This window comes from Hemicordylus capensis, chromosome 7, assembly GCF_027244095.1.
Source record: "Hemicordylus capensis ecotype Gifberg chromosome 7, rHemCap1.1.pri, whole genome shotgun sequence".
Lineage (NCBI taxonomy): Eukaryota > Metazoa > Chordata > Lepidosauria > Squamata > Cordylidae > Hemicordylus > Hemicordylus capensis.
In genome coordinates this window covers 5,989,004-6,010,172 of record NC_069663.1, presented here as the reverse complement: position 1 = coordinate 6,010,172, position 21,169 = coordinate 5,989,004, and the positions used below count along the sequence as shown (strand labels likewise).

At 51.6% G+C, this 21,169-nt stretch overlaps 2 protein-coding genes across 3 annotated transcripts in view; one reads left to right on the top strand and one right to left on the bottom strand.

Annotated features, from left to right (window-relative positions):
• The window catches only part of LOC128332675 (uncharacterized), a 216,859-nt gene that overhangs the window by 62,544 nt on the left and 133,146 nt on the right, over positions 1–21,169 (bottom strand). The window lies entirely within an intron of this gene.
• LOC128332677 (uncharacterized) lies at positions 13,093–16,980 on the top strand. 2 transcript variants are annotated; one of them, XM_053267267.1, is made up of 8 exons: positions 13,093–13,222; positions 13,564–13,737; positions 13,914–14,063; positions 14,288–14,407; positions 14,509–14,617; positions 14,936–14,998; positions 15,266–15,457; positions 15,752–16,980. In XM_053267267.1, the coding sequence occupies exons 1-7, from the start codon at positions 13,130–13,132 to the stop codon at positions 15,448–15,450; spliced, it is 894 nt and encodes a 297-aa protein (XP_053123242.1). In that variant the 5' UTR covers positions 13,093–13,129; the 3' UTR covers positions 15,451–15,457; positions 15,752–16,980. The 2 variants fall into 2 exon arrangements, with proteins under 2 accessions (XP_053123242.1, XP_053123243.1); XM_053267268.1 differs by lacking the exon at positions 14,288–14,407.

Here is a 21,169-nt window from a genome sequence, read left to right as displayed (position 1 = left end):
TTATGTGGAGGATGAGAATTGCCCCCTCTTGATGTAGCCTGGCTCCTCTGCTTTGAGCAAAAGCTTGAGCAGATTGAGCAGGTGAAGGCATTCCTAGCCTAAAGAAATGGGAAACTGCTTCACCAGCTTAAGATCTGCATGTCAGGCGTCTGCTGAAGTCACAGGAGCAGGACCAGGTAAAGAGTTGGCAACCCAGCCTACTGGTGCCTTGTGCCCACCACTGGGCCTGGGAGTTCCACCATCCTTGTGTACATTCAAACATGGCGGTTGCTGGAGGGGGGAGTCCCCAGCTGGGTGTGTTTACCGGTCGCAACGGATCCTGATGGGGCTGGAGGTTCCACTGTTGCCTTCAAACTCTCTGGACTCGACCGTTGAAAGGAAGACTTTCTGGCATCTCCTGCTGCTCACAAACAATTTCCGTCCAATTTTGGCCGTGAGGGAGTGCAGAAAATGGCCTCGGGCAAGGAGTCCAGAGTGAGTGTCCACCGCCCTGCCCCAAATAGGTTCAGTTTATGGGGGGGGGGAGACCCAGAGGGGTTTGATTTGGGTCCAGGTGGAGACATTTAGGAAGCAACACTGTCCTGGCCCCTTTGAGCTGACCCATGTGGGCATGAATGAACTGGCACAGCACACCTTCACAAGGTCTTCATGGAGCACCAGCCCCCCCATGGATGGCTCAGAGCTCCGCCAGCCCCCTCCCTCCTCCAGGACCTCTTCCAGCGAGAAAGCACAAAGTGGAGCCACCCGCACAGAACAGGAGAAAGAGTTCCTGGCCTCTCCGTGCTCCCTGCAGCTTCCCCCTTCAGATGGGCAGGATGGCCATATGAGGGACTTGAAGAACATAACACTGGTCATTCTTGGTATTTGAGCATGACTGGAATGGATGGTGAAAAGAGCCCAAACTCGGGAGCACTTTCAGCATCCAGCAACACCCCTGCAGCGAGGCTCCCCCTCTCTCTTCCTCTTTGGATAGATGGTGATGACCTCCATTTTTTGGAAGGCTTCTTCCTCTGTAGCTTTGCATGGGATTATATGAGTTCTATTGTTTGTTAGCCACTTCATTATTTTTAAATTAAAAGGAAGATATCAATTTAATGGAATGTGGGGGGGGGGAGGAAGGAGGATAGAAATGGCGAATTCTGCCAAGTGGGAGTTGCCGGTTCTGTAGAGGATGGGAATTGCCCCCTCTTGTTGAAGGGGGTGGCGGGAGACCCCCAGGGGTTGGATTTGGGTCAAGGTGGAGACATTTAGGAAGTGAGACTGTCCTGGCCCCTTTGGGCTGACCCTGGTGGGCAGGAAGGGACTGGCCCAGCCCATCTTCACAGGGTCTTTATGGAGCAGCAGCCCCCCTTCGATGGGTCAGAGCTTTGTCAGCCCCCTCCCTCCTCCAGGACCTCATCCAGAGAGGAAGTGCAGAGTGGAGCCACCTGCACAGAGGAAGGGAAGGACCTCCTGGCCTCTCCGAGATCCCTGCAGCTTCCCCCTTCAGTGGGGCAGGATGGCCATATTAAAGGAGAGGAAAGATTGTGCTGTTGGTCAGTGTCGACTCCTGGTGCCCACAGAGCCCTGTGGTTATCTTTGCTAGAATACAGGAGGGGTTGACCATTGCCATCTCCTGTGCAGCCATTAGGTGGCTTTAAAAAAATATTCGTCATTCTTGGGAGCTGGAAATGCCTGGATTGGATGCTCAAAAGCCTGTTTTAAAACAGTTACACTGGCTGCCAATTTTTTTCCGGGCAAAATACAAAGTTCTGGTTATTACCTTTAAAGCTCTGAACGGCTTGGGTTCAAGATATCTTAGAGAGCGCCTTCTTTTACATGATCCCCACCGCACGTTAAGGTCATCTGCAGAAGTCCGTCTCCGGTTACCACCGGTTCGTTTGGTGACGACTCAAAGGCGGGCCTTCTCTGTAGCTGCTCCTGGACTGTGGAATGCACTCCCAGCGGAAATTTGTAATCTTGATTCTTTACTGTCCTTCAAGAGAGCCTGGCCTTTCAGGGTTTTTAATCAGTTTTAATTGTTTTAATACCTGGTTTTCAGTGTTTTAATTGTTTTGATAGTTTAATTGTTTTTTAAGTAGTTTTAAATTGGTATTTATATTTGCATCTCTGTTTTAATTGTTTTTAATGTTTCCTGTTTTAATTGTAAACCGCCCTGAGCCATTTCGGAAGGGCGGTATATAAATGAAATAAATAAATAAATGAATAAATAAATAAATAAATAAATAAATAAAAGGGATCAGGCTCGGGAACATTTTAAGTCTCCAGCAACACCCCTGCGGAGAGGCACTCTCCCTCCCTAGATCCCTCCCTCCCTCCCTCCCTCTTTGGATTGATGGTGATGATGACCTTCTTTTGAAAGGCTTCTTCCTCAGTAGCTTAGAATGAAATAATACAAGTTTTATTGCTTGTAAGCCTCTTTGATATTTTTAAACTAAAAGTAGGATATAAAAGAAATGAAATGTTGTGGAGGAGGATGGAGGGAAGATAGAAATGGCAAGATCTGCCAAGTGGCACTTATGTGGAGGATGGGAATTGCCCCCTCTTGATGAAGGGGGTGGGGATGGGGAGACCCCCAGGGGTTGGATTTGGGTCAAGGTGGAGACATTTAGGAAGTGAGACTGTCCTGGCCCCTCTGGGCTGACCTTGTAGTGCAGGAAGGGACTGGCCCAGACCATCTTCACGGGGTCTTCATGGAGTAGCAGCCCCCCATCGATGGGTCAGAGCCCCGTCAGCCCCCTCCCTCCTCCAGGATCTCATCCAGAGAGGAACTGCAGAGTGGAGCCACCTGCACAGAGGAAGGGAAGGGGTTCCTGGTCTCTCCGAGATCCTTGCAGCTTCCCCCTTCAGAGGGGCAGGATGGCCATATGAGGGAGTGAAGAAAACAACACTGGTCATTCTTCAGTAAAAGAAATGAAATGTTGAGAAGGGGGATGGAGGGAGGACCGAAAGGGCCATTTCTGCCAAGGGGGAGTCACAGGTTCTATGGAAGATGGGAATTGCCCCCTCTTGATGTGGCCAGGCTCCTCTGCTCTGAGCAAAAGCTTGACCAGCTTAGCCCAAAGAGATGGGAAATGTATCACCAGCTTGATATCTGCATGCCAGCCTTCTGCTGAAGTCACAGGAGCAGGATTAGTGAGAGAGTTGGCAACCCTGCTGGCTGGTGGTGCCCCATGCCAACCACGGGGCCCAGGGAGTTCAGCTAACTGAGCCAAGAGACCCCTTCAAAGTGGTCATACTCTGATATTTAGCAGGGGGAGAGCAACCTGTCTCCCCTGCGGCTCACGCCAAATTTTGTCCATTTGGGGCCATGTGGGAGCGCTGAACATGGCCTCCGTCACGGGGTTTAGAGGGAGGGTTCACCATCCTGCCCCAAAGAGGTCCAATGTGGGGGAAAGACCACCCAAGTTCTCAAAGCGGTTTGATGAGAAATCTAGGGTGGGAGTCCCCACTGGCTGCTTAGGAATGACCCCGGTGGGTGTGAGCTGGCCCAGCCCATCCTCACTCCTGCTCTCCTCTCTCCTTGACAGGACATGGGAGAAGGATGCCCCTCACTCCGCGGTGTGGGCAGCCTTGATGAGGCAACTCCTGTGGCTCCTCTCAGGTACGTCCTCCTGCTCCTCCTGGGTTATCTGGGACCATTCTTTATTTATGCCACCTTGGATTTCAAGACCACTTGTGATCCTTTCAAGAAACATGGCCCCTGCCAGGGTTTCATTGTTGGAGATCCAGCTCCAGATGCCATCGGCCTTTGGCACCAGTAACCCTGATGACCACGACAGGTCTCTCTCTGACCAACACGTAGCCAGAAGTCAGATAGAGGTCTTTTCCTCTCAGCATCTTCTTCTGAATAAAGCAGATTAGTTTAACCTTGTGTGAATCTCCCTGCTTATCATGGACAAGCTTTTGCCCCGGAGACCCTGTTGACTTCTGCTGTAATGGGAGTGAAATAGCTGCTGAATACTCTGCCATAGAAGTCATGACCCCAACATTAATAAGCCCAACCCCCAAGAGGTCCCAGTTTGCAAGAGGCACCCAGTCTAAGTTCTTACTATTGGAATGTGGGGAAGACAGAAAGGAATGAGAGCAGGGGCAGGTAAAGGGAGTTTCAAAGGAGAAGAGCCGATCCGTCTGAGCTAGCTGGGTTCTGGGAGAGGATCCAGGGGTTCAGGCACAGGAGGCCAGGGAGGGTTCTTGTGCACATTTTGCTCCCTAGGGTTTTAAATGAGGATGGGTGGGGTGGGGGGATCGGTTCCCTAGTCTGCTCTCTGAGGACTGAAGGGCTGTGGGGCTCCATGGGCTGGTGTGCCTGGCCCACTATTTCTCAGGCCCTGGATTCCAGGTGAGCCCTGCAGCCACCCAGAGCGGGAGAAGGAGACTAGAGTCAGGTTGTGGCTGGCTGCTCCTTCAGGGCTGGATCTGCTGGTGCCTCCTTGAGTGGTTGCAGGGCAAAGGGAGCAACTGGGAGGGGAACAGTGGAAGCCCCTCTGGGGGGCAGAGGAGGGGGTCGTGGCAGCCCCTCGGAACAGGTGATGCTGAGTCAGACCATTGCTCTACTCTGACCAGTAGCCGCTCTCCAAACCCCAACCAAGGGAGCTGAGCTGTTTTAGAGGTTTTTAAATTAGGCAGTATAAAAATATATATAAATCCAATGAATGAATGAATCAGGAAAGAAAGAAAGAAAGAAAGAAAGAAAGAAAGAAAGAAAGAAAGAAAGAAAGAAAGAAAGAAAGAAAGAAAGGAAGGAAGGAAGGAAGGAAGGAAGGAAGGAAGCTAGCTCTTTATGTTGTGGAGAGCGGGGAGGGTATATAAATAATAAAATAAAATAAAATATAATAAAATAAAATAAAGAAAGTAACCTTTATGTTGCAAGGAGCTTGGAGGGTTCTTGCCTTCACCCCTGCCCACTACTGGAAACTGACTACTCTGGGTTCCTTTAAAACACTCACTCACTTGTGTCTTTTGTCCTTTTCCCATCTCAGTGACTTCCAGCCACAGGAGATATATGAAGAGTGCTCCGTGGCCAAAACGAGCAAATGGTCACTGGTAAGGGATGAAAACCCAGTCTGTACATGGCAGCGCTGGGAGGGGGTGGGAGAGACCCCATTTCGAGCTAGAATAGAGGGCGTGTGGTAGAGATCCAGTCTTAGCAAGTTGAAGGGATGCTTTGAGAACTTGTCTGGAAAAGCCATATGCCTTGATATTTGCAGTGGTAGTCGCAGTGAATTGGGTGGGTGGGATGAGTGACAATCCGGGCTCAACTACAAGTGACTCAGGCAAAGGTTGGAGACCCTCGCTATGGAGGAAGCATCATGGGAACTTTTGGGATGGGAAGTGCTGGGAGGGAAGAGGGGTGTGTCTACCTATCTTCCAACCTGGCTCCTTCATTCCGCTCTCCTGCCCCAAATCACTCCCTCCCCCAGGGTTCTAGACTTTGATTTTGTTCTGGACTACCAAGCAGAAAACACATCCAGGAAGGGAGCAGTCTGGAGGGGAACTAGAGTGGGAAAGTCTTCTTTGGGGTAGATGGTGCACTCTTTCCCCCCTGCCACTTCTTGGCTCCACATGGCCCCCTTTCTGGTGTCTTTGAAAAGGGCCTCAAAACACGGGTCTGCAGCATCAAGTGGCCAAGAGCTCTGCCCAGCAAAGAGAAGAACTTAGCTAGGCTTTCCTTAATTAAAGGCACCATTCAAGAAACCACAGTGTCCCATGTAGCAGGAGGCCTGACTCTTCTTCGGGATCCTGCCACTCCAAATGTTGTGTAATACCCATGATCTCTCCCGACTGCCCAGGAATGGGCAGAAAGCTGGTTTCTGAGGTTCAGTAGATTCTTGGGTTTGGTTCCTCTCTGAGCCCAGTTACACGTTGGTAGACACGGTTTTGAGGTGCTAAGGAGCCACCTCCTGCTTTAAGCTCCTCTGTTAAGAAGGACCTCTTGAAGGAGGGTTGATGTTTGGACCCCAGATGCCCTGGAAAGGTCAAGTGGGCCCCAGAGCACCCATTCCTCTCTCCATTCTCATCCACAGAAGTCATTCTCGGACAGCTCCAGGATTCAGACGGTCAACACTGGGAACGAGATCCTGGAAGACGCACATGCCATCAGTTCCCCGAGGAGGTAGAGTTTCTTCTTGAACTTTTGTGTAGGGAAGGTTTTCTGTCCCCCTGCCAGCCTGGATCTGGGATGGATCCAGTGCCGCTGACTGGCAAGAGTTGCAGGGTAGACAGTCAAAAACGACGTCTTCATACATTGTGTAGAAGCAGGGGCGTAACTAGGTTGGAGTGGGCCCTGAGACAAGATTCTTAAATGGGCCCCCCCGCCGAGAAATTTTTTAATAATAATAATAATAATAATAATAATTCAATTTCTATTCCGCCCTTCCAAAAATGCCTCGGGGCGGTTTACAAAGAGAAAAAGGTGCCTCTTTGCCCCGTAAGCAGGGGGCTTTTATTCTCACATTTCTGTCCTCATTCAAAACATACAAAAAACAGATGTACAAAATTGAGCAAATGAGAAGAGAAGAATTATATGGGAGTAAAACCTTTTTTAAATGGAGTCAGGAAGTGCATCTTTGGAGGCTCAAATGGATACCTTTCAGGCACAACTATTTCCAAGTCAAAAATTCCTTTTTCATGTGGTGTATTTACAAAACCAAGGATTTGAGCTTGAAGTTCATCTAAGCGACTTCCAGTCTGCCAGCAAGTAATACCCGGTGGTGGCTCTGTGGACAGCAGATGCAGCTCCCTTTTCAATCATGAAGCTCTCTGCATTGTGCTCCGTTTTCGAAGTAGAGCTCTAAGAACGGACCCAAATGCGCTCAGGGGCGTAGCAAGGTTGGAGTGGGCCCTGAGAAGAGATTTTAAAATGCCCCCCCCCCCAAGTCCAGGGCTTCCACACACCCCCGGCTTGCAAGGATTTAAGTCTGATATTTCAAAATATGTATGCTGCCAAGAAATACATTTCACTGAATACACACACACTTCACAATATATAGTGATATACATTGAATACTATATCTTTGTGCTACTTTTAATGCCTAGAACACACTAGAAACACTAATTATTAAGATGGGCCCCTTGCTGCAGATTAGCAAAGGAGACTTTCAACCATGCAGGGTGAGCCTATGTTTGTTTTCTCAGAATTCTGAACCAATTCAGTCCAGTTTGATTCCAGGAGGTTTTTCACAAGAGGCTTTGAAAGCCCTTTAACACACATCTCCTCTGGAATGGAGGTGCTGCATTCACATGTGGGCCAGATTGACCCTAAGGGGGAAAAATATAAAAGCACAACACATGCGTCACAGTTCTCACTCATGTCTGTTCTCACTCAGACCTGGGTTGCAAAACAACTTGAACAGAAGTGTATTGATGAATGAATGAATGAATAAATTTGTTCCAGAAGTTTTTGTAATTTCCTGCCATGAAACAAGCCACTTATAGGACTTTTTAGAGGTTTTTTTAAGCCAGCCAATTTTCCAATCAGTCTTCAATGAAATATTCAGAGACTTCTCGGTCTCCCCACCCCCCATCCAAGCCCTATGGCAAGCAGATCCCTACCTGGATATAGGGGGCGGGGGGCGGGGTGTGACCACCAAAAGGAATCCACATTCTACCTGGCCACGGCTGAGCTGTCTGGCCTGGGAAGAAGAGGGTCTGCTGCAGAGAACTGGAGTGGCCACTCTGACTGCCAGCCTTCTTCCTGGGGCTGGCCAGCCTACTCGAATTCAGGCTTCACGGAGGCCTACACGGAGGCCTCCCTGGAAGCCCCGCCCAGCCGCCGATCAGCTGAGAGGCGCCCGGGAGAAAAGCAGCTTGCCTGCTGCTTGGATGGCCGACCAGGAGGACCAGCAGGAGGGAGGGCAAACAGGGCAAGTGGCTGAAGGGTCTTGGGGCTGGGCAGGGGGCAATGGGGAGTCATGGGAGGTGTCTCTGGGGGGCCAGGACGGGTCAGGAGAGGAGAGGGTCTTCCTGGCAGAGATCCTCCAGGTCTCTTGACTGAAGAGGCATTTCTGGAGAGACAATCCTGGTCCCCTCAGGGAAAAACAGCCCACAGCAGGAGGGATGGCCCTCACTCCGGACTCAGGGGCCCACCTTGTCTCTCCCTTTGGAAAGGCTGAGCTAACCCTGTTTCTTGGGGAGAGGAGAGAAGAGGACATGAAGGGGTGGGATCAAGAAGACTCTCTGGGCCAAACTATTGATGCCAGTGGGTCCCGTTCCTCTTGGTTTCCATTCCCCATGAAAGGAATGCAGAAGAAATGACAAGAAATGACAACAAGCAGTTAGCATTCCATTCTGGAGCTCCCATGCAGTGATGTTTCTGTTAATGGCTGGTTTTGGGGAGGGAAAGAAAGAGATTTCACAGACCTACCTGTCATGCTGTCTTTGGACTAGAGCTGCAGAGTGCAGCCAACTGATTCTGATGGCCCTTTTGAAGGATGGTGGCCAGTTTGCTGACCACAGTAGATCATATCACAATGGAGGTTCATGGTTGGACATAGGATGAAACCAAATGGCCACAAGCATGTGGTGGCTGTTCCCTGGCACTCCCACCACAGTTAGAATTAGAACACATGGTTTCTTTTTAATAAGGTTTTTTTGTCTTAAAAAAAAATCAAAATAATTTAAAGAAATAAAAATGAACTCAAAGAAAATGTCAGGGGGAAAACTCCCTACGAATCCTAGGCCCTAGGAAGATCAGAGTGAGTACACTCATTGGAAACCTTTGTCTCATATGCAGAGTCCTGACATCCAAGAGGCCAAGATCCCAGAAGACAACACTAGGGATCAGGAGCTGGACGTGGAGAGCTTTGTCAGTTCCCTGAGGTACTCTTTTCTCACCTGGAGGGGCAGCTCCATCGCTCATGGAAGTAGAGGACCTTCCTTAGGAGCCCATGCAATTTTTTGGGGGGTGGAGGTGGTTAGTTTAGCAAGAAGCCAAGGGTGGACAGAAGCTCCGAGCAGCATGGAGGGTTGTTTCCATAGAGGCAGGTGTCTCCATGCCCAGCCCATGGGCTTCCTGCAGGCATCTGGCTGTCCACTCCTGGAAACAGGGTGTTGGGCTGCATGCCTCATTCATCTCATCAAGCAGAGCTCTTTCTAAGCACTCGTGTTCTGATCTCATGTGTCTTCTTTCTTTCTTTTCTTAGCGTCCAGAGGCCAAGCACCGTGTTGAGGAGGCTGCAAAACACCGCCGCTGACCAAGAGCCATCCCTTGGAGAGGTCAGGAAGCCTCAACATCCAGTCCCTCCCTCGGAAGAACTGTGGGTTGGGCGTGTGGGTCCCCCGTGTTGCCCAGGAGTAGAGAGCATGTGGAATAGCCCCAGTTTTGATGCTGCCGGGTGGGCGGCCATCTTCTGACAGTTGTTTGCTTAAAGCTATGGTAAAGGGACAGCCATGCCCTAAACAACACTGCATCACAATGGTGGCACGGTGGGGGTGATAGGATTAAAGAAGATGGCCGCAAGGAGATGGTGGCTATGGCCTTGACTTCTGGTCGAGATCTCACAGTTAAAGGTGGAGCATCCTGTTGCTTTAATGGCAACCATTGAAAAACAGTGACAAATAAATGAAGAATGAATAAAAATACAAAACAATAAGCAAACTAAACCAAACCAATGAGAAATGAACTAAATGAAAAAGGGGAAAGAAATGGGAAAGAAAGAGGAAAGGAGACCCAGTTTTGGCATGTTTTTGCACGTGCCTTTAGTGTCCTCACTAAGGAGCCGACTGAAAGCATGAAGTGGACTGGAAGTGGTCTTTTCCAGTCACCAGAGCCATCAGGGCCCCAGCTCAGTGAGGGAGCGCAGCATGTCTTGGGGTGGGGGGAGTTGATGCCTTTCCCCTCTGCCATTTGCATGAGTGCGCGAAGGCCTGAAATCAGCCCAACCGACCTCATTGCGAGGAAGGCGGGCACGAGAGAAGAGCTCTTTTGCCATCTCTCCCGCCCGCCTCCAGCCAGCACGCCTGGGCTCCAAAGTGGTTTTTAAGAAAGTTGAAAATCAGGAAAGCGGGAAGAGTTGTGTCCAGAACGGGACGATCCCCTTCCGGCCCACTTCCTGCGTTCAGCTCACCCGGTGATGACCTCTGGAAGGTTCCAGGCTGGCCTTTTCCCTGCTGAAGCCTAGGAAGCTCAATGTGAGGGCCAGAGCAACCATTTCTCCCCCTTCTCTCCTTCACAGAGTTCTTCCTTCCCGGGGGCCGAGACTCCACATGCCAGCATGGAGGAAGAGGGGTCGGAAGAGGACTATGCCACCAGTTCCCCCAGGTACCTTTCTCAGCTGAAGGGCCGCTCCAGGGATCATAGAGGCGGATCACCTTCCCTGGGAACCTTGGTTGATTAGACATGTTCATGGAGGAGAATCCAGTTGAAGATTATAACCCATGACAGCCAAGGAACCTCCGAATCTCGAGATCTCTCTCTCTCTCTCTGAATAAACACACTTTAATGCCACATGTAACCAGATCTCAAGTGGTTCACAAACAACTAAATAGGCATCTGGCTGTCCACTCTTGGGTTCTGGGCTACACGTGTCTTTCACTTGATCCACGGGGCACGCATTGCTGTTCTTATGCCATGTCTCTCCTTTCTCCTCTCAGAGTCCCGAAGCCAAAGAAGTGGCTCATCAAGAAGATGATGAAGAACACCTACACGGTGGAAGACTCGTCCTCCGCGGAGGTCAGAACTGATTGATTTCATCATCCATTTTTTCATGTGAACGGGCTCTAGGTTGTGTGTGTGTGTGTGTGTGTGTGTGTGTGTGTGTGTGTGTGTGTGTGTGTGTGTGTGTGTGCCCTGTTCCCCAGCAGGAGACAGAACATGGAATGGTTCTAGTTCTAGATGCTGCAGGATGGGAGGGATTGTGATTGGTGGGATGGGAGGAAATGCAGCTGAGGCATTGGAAAGGGGGCAAAAATGTGGTGAAAGGCTCTTCTGGGCTGAGATGCCAAATGCCTTTTCTACCAAGAGGCAGGTCTTATTTTAGAGCCGGATGTCTTCCAAACCGTCCCTTGGGCTTGGTTCCTCTCAGAAGCCTCGCAAGGTCAATGCAAGCCCCAGAACACTCCCGTTTCTCTTCTCTCTCCTCCCCAGTGCTCCTCGATGGATGAGGATGACACGATGCATGACATCAGCAGCATCGAGGACGAGGTGTGGGACTCTCCGCTGACACCCAGTTCGGCCAGGTAGGTACCCTCGTCTCAGCTGAGGAGCCAGTAGGGAGCTGGGGGGATTTTAGCGTAGTCAGCAGAAGGCTGCAGGGGACAGGGGCAGATCCCCCATGTCTGAGCCCCATAGAGGGATGTTTCCTCCTACCTGCTCCCTGAGAAATCTGGAGGGGGAGTTCACCCAAGAAGGCCTATTGGCAGCCGGTGCAAGAGAGACACCAGCAAGTCTATTGCTGGCTGTTAGCAGAGGGAGCTCTGAGACTCCCATGCTGTTGGCATGAGCGGGTGTTGGGGAGAAGGAGCAGGGGAGGGCTCCTGTCTCGATGCCCCCTTTGAACACTTCCCAGGGCTTCTCAGTGGGGAATGAAAGGCTGGACTTGGGAGATCTCTGGCCTGATGAAGTTCCCCTGCCAGCCACCTCCCAAAGGAGGCGAGATCTTTGCTTAGCATCTCTTTGGGTGCCCGTGTTCTTCTTCAGCTGGCTGCCATCTCCAACAGGACAGTTCTTTGAGAAGCTTTTCTCTCTCCTCTCCTCTCTCAGGAACATCGGCGAAGAGGAAAGAAGAGGACAGCTGGCCCCAGATTGGTTCTCCTCGGTCCATCTGGGAGAGGTAAGGGGCGCAAACCAAGGGTGACTTGACTCCACCCCTCTGCCCCTCCTTTCCTGCACTACACAGGATGGCGGCTTGGATGGCAGTCACTGTTCACACGGGAGGTGGGGACTTCCCTTTTCCCCTTGTGGATGTCTTTCCCTTGCAGTTGACCTCATGCACCCTGAGCCAGAGGCAGCACCCTTCAGGCCCAGATGTGGGTGCAGACACCCATGGCACTGGCCTGGCCCTGGGGATTCTCCTGACCCATAACCGTCCCTCGGACTGTGTGCTGAGGCCTGACCCTCCTCTTCTTCGCAGGGGAGAGCAACAAAGAAGATTTGGGACGTCATCCGGAGCGTGGAGTATGCCAGTGAGGTGGAGGAAAGGTTCCCCGAACTCCTGGTGGGCCTGGTCAACAAGATCCTCACCGGCCTGCAGAACACCACCGAGGGAGTCGGGAACCGAGACAGCCATGACCTGCCTCCTGAGTAAGTCATGGCGGTGGGGAAAGCGGGGCCAGCAAGTCTTCCTTCCAGCACTCTGGGAGGACAGGCTAGGGTCATTTCTCCCATGTCCCACTCTGATGGGTGAGCAGCATTTCTGGCCTGTTGGGGTGACTCTGGCACGGAGGTCCCCTCCCTCAGCTACACAGAGGAGAGCCCAGAATTTGCAGCCCTCTTGGCTCTGCAGAGAGCCTTAAAATGCATCTGCAGTGTTAAAAAGCCAGCTGTGGATAAAGTCACTTCACCTCTGTGGTCTCCCTCCCTGGTCCAACTCAGTCCCTCCACCCTTGATACTACGCCACCCCGCAAGGAGTCCCTCCCTTGTCCACTGCCTCCACCCTTGACATGGTGTGACAGCAACCTTCTCTTCTCTGCAGGGAGACCGCGCAGATTGTCCGAACCCTGCTGGAGAGGGTGGCACAGGTGACCCCGGAGAAGACCTGCTGGGAATCCCTGTGCTCTCCGCAGAGCTGCCTCCAGGGTGTGGCCCTCTTGGTGAGGTAAGTAGGAGTGAATAGGAGATTCCTCAGGAGGCCTGGGGGCTGGGGTGGTTTGGGTCAGGTCTGCTCTTTCTGGGCCTCCCGCCCAGGACTCAGCAGGGGCCTTTGTGTGTTGCAGGGCTCTCCTCCAGACACCATCCTCCACAGTGGCCAGGCTGAAGGCATACCTGGCTTCCCTCTTCAGCCTCGATAAAGATCCAGAAGAGCATTCCCTCGCAGAGGTGGCCTTCTTTGTGGAGGTGAGAAGCATTTTCCTCAGGTGGGCTTCCCTGAGAGGAGGGTTTGGCCCCAGGGGCTGATGGGTCTTCTGCTCCTTTCCCTCTTTTAGCTGCTCCTGAAAGACCAAGACTTTGCTGCCTTAGAGAAGACCTGGATGCTCCTGGTAGCGTGGCTAGTCCACCCCAGCCAGAACATCTGCTACCTGAGCGAAAGGGGTCTTCTCCACATTTATGGAAAGCTGAAGGCAGTGAGTGACATCCCTGGGCATGGAGCATCCCTAGACATGGAGACTCCTCTCTTTGGGGAGCCCTTCCTGAGGCTGGTGCTCCTAGGCATCCCCAGGTGTGACAGGAAGATTTTTCCAGTTGGGAGGATTCAGCCTGTGGAACCCTTGCCACAGGATGAAGGAGAAATCCTTAAGGGAATGCATCTCTCAGTGGGAGCCCTGATTCCCCACGTGCTCCAATGCCGCCTTCTCACCCCTCTTGGATGGAAGCCAAGCGGCATCAAACATGGACAGCTATGTGGTCCATTTAGCAGGGGGTAGACTAGCATGTGTTCTCAAGGATCCACCTTTTCCCTCCCTAGGCGAAGAAACCCCAGGATTTTAGTGCTGGGATCCTGGGAGGGCTCAGGACCTCCAGTCTGGAAGCCACTTTGGGGGTCCTGGCCTTCATGGAGCGGCTGAGGCACTGTCCATCAGAACACCAGGCCACGGTGAATGCTGCCCTGGCTGCCCTGTGCCGCCCTCTCTTCCACCACGTGAGTACTTACATGCCAGCCCTCCGCCTGGCTCTATGAGGGCCGGCCAACCTGCAGGTTCCGAACGGGTTGGAGAAGGGAAACCAGACACCCCCTAGAGACCCATGCAAGCTCTTCTGCATGGTGATGAAGGTGAGGAATTCCTCCCTAATAACAAGCCCTGTTCTTCTTTGTAGGAGGAGGCTAAGATCCGAAGGGCAGCCATGAGGACCCACCTGGATCTCCTGCAGCACTGCCACCATCATCATGAGGGTACAGAGGAGAACATCACGACCCTCATCGCGGTGCTGATGCATGTGGAGGATGAGGACCTGGAGGTAGTACAGGTGAGAGCCCACTTCTTCCTGCCACCCCTACGAAGGTGTTTAGGCTTCCCCAAGTCCAGCTGCCCAGTGGCAGACCCCAGAGTTAGCCTCACGGGATGGTGAATTCACGAGCTGTCCCGCTGTGGTTTGGCCTATCCAGGCCCTACTCCTTGAAGCCCCCTAAGAGGTTTCTTGGAATCCCTTGGGAGGATTTTTCACTCCCATTCCGGTCTTTCTTTTGGCAGGCTGCGAAGGACAATCTGAGCCTCCTGGCGGAAGCCCTCCTATGGCACCTGGAGGGCAAGCTGCTGGCGCGGGACTCTTACAGCCTGCAGGAGCTGCTCCACAAGATCGCCAAGCGTCTGGTAAGGGCAGCCCCTCCCTGTCCGTCCCTCGGCTCAAATGGCTCAAGGACCTTTGGGCGATGCTTTGCTCACTCGGGATTTGTCTTTGCTCTTGATCCCAGATTCGGCAGCTCGGCACAGAAGACGCCGTGGAGATGGAGGCCACCAAGATCCTGGGCTTCTTCCGCAGCGAGCAGCCTTCAGTGAGGAGAACGGCTGCCCTGCTGATCGGTAAGCGAAACAAGACTTTTGGGTCTCCCTTAGTGGGTCGTCTTGGTGGGCAAAGGTTCATTCTCTTGGAAGGCACTGCCAGAAGGGTGTGGAGGGGCAGGAGCTGTTCCCTCCCCAGGAGGACTGGCCCAGTGCGTGTTAGCGAGGTCTCTTGGCTTAATTTCCACCCAAGGTGACATAAGAGTCCCTGGAGGAATGGCTCAAATTGTCAGTCCCAGAGGGAGCAGAGAGGGGAGGACTTCCTCTCCTGAATGATCGGGTTGTCCATGCACAGTGTCCTGAACTGTGGTCCCATTTCCTTCCACCCTTGTTTTTTAGGTCACCTGGTCCACAAAAAGGGCAGCATCCTCACTGAAGGGAACATAGAGACCTTCCATGCTGGTAAGTGCCGGTTTCTGGGTGGGAAGGGGAAGTTTCTGTGAGGGGAGAGGCCTAGATTTAGGGACCACAGAGCTGGAATGGGCCACCTGTCCCCTCAAATGGAAGGTCCCGCTTGCATCCTCAGGGATGCTCAGCAGTAGGCTTTCCCAGAGTGCAGGGGAGAAAGAGTCAGGACTTGCGCCCTCTTGGTGTGGAAATGGTGGGGCTTGGCCAAGGGTGGGGTGATCTCTTCATGCCATTTCTGAACCTTCTCCTTCATCCCTCCAGCGCTGGAGAGCTTGCTTGGCGACCATGACCCCGAGGTCGGGAGAGTTGCCTGCAAGACAGAGAAGATCGTGAAGAAGGCCTTTTCCCTCCACTCCCGGCACGGGCTGCGGGCTGCCGTTCGGCGCTTGTGGGCGGGCTGTAAGAAGAAGAGACACCCGCCAGAGTACGGTGATCTCTCCACCTGACCGACTGGTGAGTAGACCAATACAGGGCTTCACTTGAAGGGGCCCCAATGGTTAGGGAGGGGGCCTGGGCTGCAGGAAGGGTGGGCAGGAATCTGGGCAACCCTCCCTCGTGTTGGAATGCCATCTTCGGCCCTTGTGTCTGGTTGTACCAGTAGCCAAAGGGAAAGAGGAAAGATCTCTCTTCCCTCTGGGAAATGAGGACACAAATATTCTGCCAGGAGTCCCTGGTGCTTGGTGGTGTCATGGGGGAGAGTGTGAGAAGACCCCCCATCTCTGAACCAATGTCCTCCTCTCTTTCCAGGAACAACAGCCCCGTGCTCTCCCCTTGAAGATCAGCAGCTGAAGGGAGGTTCAGGAAAGACCGTGCAGCGCAGGGGCCTCCCAGAAGACCTCCTCCAACCGCGTGGACACATGATCTGTCCACAAGAAGACATCCAGCAGGGAAGTGCAGTTCTGTCTGAGGAGTGAGGGGGTAGCAGGCTCCACTCCCCTGGCCCAAGGAAGCCCCGCCTCTGGGGTGCAGAAGCCCCTCCCCTTGCTTCTGCTGGCAGGCTGTGGGAGGAGGCTACAGGACCACCCTGCCCCCAAGTGGCCCTTTGGAACCATTCTTGGGCTTCCCTTGGGTCCGGGGAGGCTGTGTGGCCCCAGCAGGAGGGCAAGGTCACCGCCTCCCTCCATTCCCACCAGCTGGCCAAGGAGCGCCCCCTCCTCCTTCCACCTTTCTCCCCTTCCCCAGAGGCCTGGCTTCCCCTGGCAGGGGAAGCCCCATCCAGGCATCCGCCCCCTCCCCTGCCAAGGGTGTGCTCCTCCCCCCCTCCACTCCCGCAGCCACGCCTCACTCCCCCCTCCGCTCCCTCCTCCTTCCTCCCAAATCGGTGCAGCAGCAGAGGAGCCTGGGAGACTCTGGGGCCCCCCTGCAGCCCCAGTAGCGCCCCCTGGAGCTGCCCGGTGGCAGGCCAGAGAATCCTCCTCTCCCTCCTGCTCCATGCTGTGGCTGCACAGTGGGGAGCCCGAATTCTCTGGCTTGCCCCCCCCATCAACCCCCACCCCACTGCCCGATCCCCGCTTGCTGGGCTGCCGGAGTGGAAAGGGAGGAGGAGCAGGGCAACCCCACTGACGCTGCTTTGTGCTTCTTGCAGGCATGTGCTGCTGCTGGGAGGCTGGAGGAGTCGATCCGCCCCAGAAGAGGAGACCAAGTGAACATGCCTGCAAGGAGCGGTGGGGTGGGTGGGGGCTGGCTGGGACTCCCCCCAATTTTGTTTGCCCTGCTATTCCCTTGTTCCGTGTGACCCTGGGCTTCCTCCCTTCCCTCCCTCCCTCCCCCTCCCTCCCAGGGACAGAATGGGCTTTGCTGGTCGCCCTCTTGGGGGCCGAGTAGGAATTTTTGGCTTTCCAACAGATTGGCCAAGATGGAAAGTTTTTTTGCCTACTCCATTCTGTCCTGTTTTGTTTCCTTTAGTTAGAAAGTTAAGTGACGACTTGTAACCTATTTAAGTATATTAATAAAGTTGCCCCTTTTGTTCAAAACCATACCATCGTGTCTGAGTTCCTCTTTTCTTCTCGTCTCCCTTGGAGCGTTTGTGCCCACAGACTCCCAAGCTCACCTCTTGGCTGAGGGAGACGCTGCTACACTGCTACAGGTCCATGCAAATGCCTCTTGCTTGGAAGCACTCACTCAGACAATTGGCTTGGATCACTCCAGAGGAGCCCACTTGAGGTTTGCCGCCAATGAGGTTTGCTGAGCACAGGATCCTGGGAGCAAGCTGCACCTTCCAATCGAGTGCCCGGAAAGCACAGCCTTGGCAAGGCCTGGCAAGCTTACAAACCATCACTGACTGCCTCCAATACAGCCAAATATGACATGTGATTCCATTCCAGTGATTAAAAAGTCCTGCCAAGTATGAAATGCCATTTGTGCAGGAACAAGGCCTTGACCTCCTCTTGTGCTCTTCACATTTCTGTTTTGAATGCGTATTTGCTTCCTTCCTGTGCTCTGTAATAAGAAGCTGGCAGGGATCAAGAGTTCACAGCTCCCCTTTGACAGTTTGGTCTGGTTGGGGAAAGAGTCCTGCTGTTTGGTTTTTGGAGGGAGGAGAGGGTTGGATTGGATTGGTTTGGTTTTGTTTTTTTAATGGGGGGAGCTCGCATTAATTTTGATTGGTTGGTTGGTTTGGTTTTTTCCCCAAATTCAATTTTTATTATTTTTAACAATATTAATATGTCATTTATTACGAATAGACAAAAGTGGACTTCCCGCACACATCTCTTCGTGAATCATCAGCTATAAAGTTCACCCTTGCTATAATAATAGTTCAAAACATAAATTTAAATCCTTACAAACACAGCTAATCTATCCAACCTGCAGGTTTTTTTACTAAATTTCAAACCCTGCTGTAAAGTCCATAGTAGGAAAATAGTTCTTTAGATACAACAAGAATGGTTTCCAACCTTCTTGAAGCATTCCAAATTTTGGTCTCTTATTAGTGTTGTAAGTTTTGCCATCTCCGCATATTCCAAAAATTTTATCAGCCAATCTTCTTTTGAAGGCACTTCATTACTCTTCCATTTCTGTGCATATATAATTCTAGCCGCCGCCGAAGCGTACATAAAAAGCGTTGAATTAGTTGTAGAAATTGCACCTTCTATTATTCCCAGCAGGAAGGATTCTGGCCTCTTAGGAAATGTCATTTTAAATATTTTCTTTTACTCATTATATATCATCTCCCAATATGCTTTAGCCTTCCCACAGCTCCACCACATAGGAAAAAAAGTGCCTTCAGACTGTCCACACTTCCAACATTTGTTTGATACATTTTTATACATTAATGCCAATTTTTGGGGTGTCAGATACCATCTATACATCATTTTGTAATAATTTTCTATTAAAGCATAACATGCAGTAAATTTTAAATCGGTTAGTTTCGGAAAATTGGAGGGGGGGAAGAGAATAAAAGGAGGCTCGCCTGCAGCAGAAAGTTAGTGAAAGCTGGAGGAAGAGTTTAAAGTTGGCGCTAAAGCTGGAATTAGAGCTGACTAGGAGTAAGACCCTGAGGCTATTCACATGATAGTCCTGGGATGCGGAGGGCGGGCAGTGGGGTAGGCAGAGTCCAACTAATTTCCCCCCCAGATGATTCTTCTGCTTTTCTTCAGGTATACTACCATGCGCTCACATGATCCTCACTGCTCCCAGCAGTGTGGATCTTTGGAGGCTGGGATGACACATCCCAACCTTTGGATATCCCACAATGCATAGTGTGTCGAGCGTGGTGCATTGGGGGATAGGAACATAGGAAGCTGCCAGTCAGACCATTGGTCCATCTAGCTCAGTATTGCCTACACAGACTGGCAGCAGCTTCTCCAAGGTTGCAGGCAGGAATCTCTCTCAGTCCTATCTTGGAGATGCTGCCAGGGAGGGAACCTGGAACCTAGATGCTCTTCCCAGAGCGGCTCCATCCCCTGATGGGGAATCTCTTATAGTGCTCACACGTCTAATCTCCCATTGAAATGAAACCAAGGCAGACACTGCTCAGCTAAGGGGGGAAGACACGCTTGCTACCACAAGACCAGCTCTCCTCTCCTCTGAGACGGGCGCTCTAGGCACCCATCTCTGTGTGCACTCAGGCAACAAGCAGCCTGAGCACCCATCTGATCCCAGTGCCGGGGTAAAGGACACGCTCACACCCTAAACTTTGTCTAAAGGCCAGGCTTCAAAGTGGGGTTAGGCGGGCCAGCAGCACTGTGATCCATAGGGATGCCTGCGCTGCAGACGAGCAGCCTGGGTTAAACTGCTTCTGGGAACTGTCTTCCTGAGAAACATAGCTAGAACAGTGAAGAGGGAAGCAGACGCAGGAGAGAACTGGCCCCCACCCCCACCCCGATCAGTTAAGAGCAGAGAGCTGGAAATCACGGAGCTGGAATTGCATCTGCTTTGCTCGCAGAAGGTCCCAGGTTTGATCCCTGTCGTCTCCTAAATCTGCTTCCTTGCAATTTCAACCCATGGAATTTCTAATCCAATTTCTAATCCAGTCCTCGGGGGCAACAGAGAAAAGCTGCCTGTGACCTTGGAGAGCTGCTTCCAGTCAGAATAGACAATATTGTGCCAGAAAGTTCTGAGCCAGGCGGACCCAGGGTCTGACTTGGTATAAGGCAACTTCCTATGTTTCTACTGGGGGCAGGACCAGAGTTGTGAAGGCCTGGAAAGATGGTCTTCAAATACCCAGAAGATCATGGAAGGAGGAGGGAGGAGTTCAAGAGATGCATCATGACATTTCACAACAGAAACGGAAGAGGAGCAATGTGATATCCATTGTGAAGCACTAAAAAGGACTGTAGAAATGATAAATTCTGAGTGTGTTTTCTCTTACGCAAACTACCTGCCTTCCCTTGGCACATTATAGTTGCTGCACAAGGGTGTGGTCTGGTTTCGTTGCACATCTCGACTGTATGCTAGAACACTAACTCATCATTCGAAGGTCAGGGGTCCTCATATTTGGGTCTCCAGATGATTCTGAACTACAACATCCCTGGCCACCATGGCCTTATAGAAGAAGGAACAGACTGGTTCTCTGTTGCTCCTTTGGGCTGGGCTACTAGAATCCATGGGTTGAAATGGCAAGGAAGCAGATTTAGGCTAGGCATTAGGAAGAATTTCTTAATTGTAAGAGCTGTTCGACAGCGAAGCAGTCTCCCTCATGCAGTGGTAGGCTTTCCTTTGCTGGAGGTTTTCAAACAGAGGCTGGACAGGCATCTGTCCAAGCTGCTGTAGCAGTTTCCTGCACGGAGTAGGGGACTGAAGACCTCTAAGGTACCTTCCAACTCTGACATTCTATGATCCTGTGATTCTATGGGAGTTGTACATAGGAACATAGGAAGCTGTCTTATACCAAGCCGGACCATTGGTCTGCTTAGCTCACTATTGTCTATACGTGTTGGAGATGGAGTTCCAGTGCATTGACCTTTTGCACCAACTAACCTAATGGCAACTAGGGGCATTGGGATCAGAGGGAGCTAGTCAGGGTCTCCTCACCTGTCCCTGCTTGCCTCTACTCTATGAACCCTGCTTTGACTCCTCAGGTACCTCCTGTGGTGAGTCAATCTTCTTTGTTTCCTCCTAGAGAGATGATGGAGACATATCCCCCTCTCTCTCCCTGATTGATTGATTGATTGATTGATTAAGTGCTGTCAAGTCTGTGTCGACTCTTAGCGACCACATATATAGATTCTCTCCAGGATGATCTGTCCTCAACTTGGCCTTTAAGGTCTCTCAGTGGTGCATCCATTGCTGTCGTGATCAGGTCCATCCACCTTGCTGCTGGCCATTTTCTTCTCTTGCCTTCAGCTTTCCCCAGCATTATGGACTTCTCAAGGGAGCTGGGTTTTCGCATAATATGTCCAAAGTATGATAGTTTGAGTCTGGTCATTTCTGCCTTGAGTGAAAATTCTGGATTGGTTTGTTCTGTGATCCATTTGTTTATTTTCCTGGCTGTCCATGGTATCCTCAAAAGTCTTCTCTAGCACCAAAGTTCAAAAGTGTCAATACTTTTTCTATCTTGCTTCTTAAAAATCCAGCTTTTGCATCCACAGAGTGTCACGGGGAAAACAATTGTCCAAACTATTCTAATCTCTGTAGGTATAGACACTTCATGGCATCTAAATATCTTTCCCAAGGCCTTTATTACAACTCTGCAAAGTGCTAGTTGAATAAATGATGATGATGATG

Excerpts from the sequence above, each read along its gene's own strand:
- LOC128332677 (XM_053267267.1), top strand. The coding sequence starts at position 13,130 with ATGCTCCTGGTAGCGTGGCTAGTCCACCCCAGCCAGAACATCTGCTAC. Across the intron at positions 14,064-14,287 it reads AGGACCTGGAGGTAGTACAG|GCTGCGAAGGACAATCTGAG; the intron begins GTGAGAGCCCAC and ends TTCTTTTGGCAG. Across the intron at positions 14,999-15,265 it reads CATAGAGACCTTCCATGCTG|CGCTGGAGAGCTTGCTTGGC; the intron begins GTAAGTGCCGGT and ends TCATCCCTCCAG.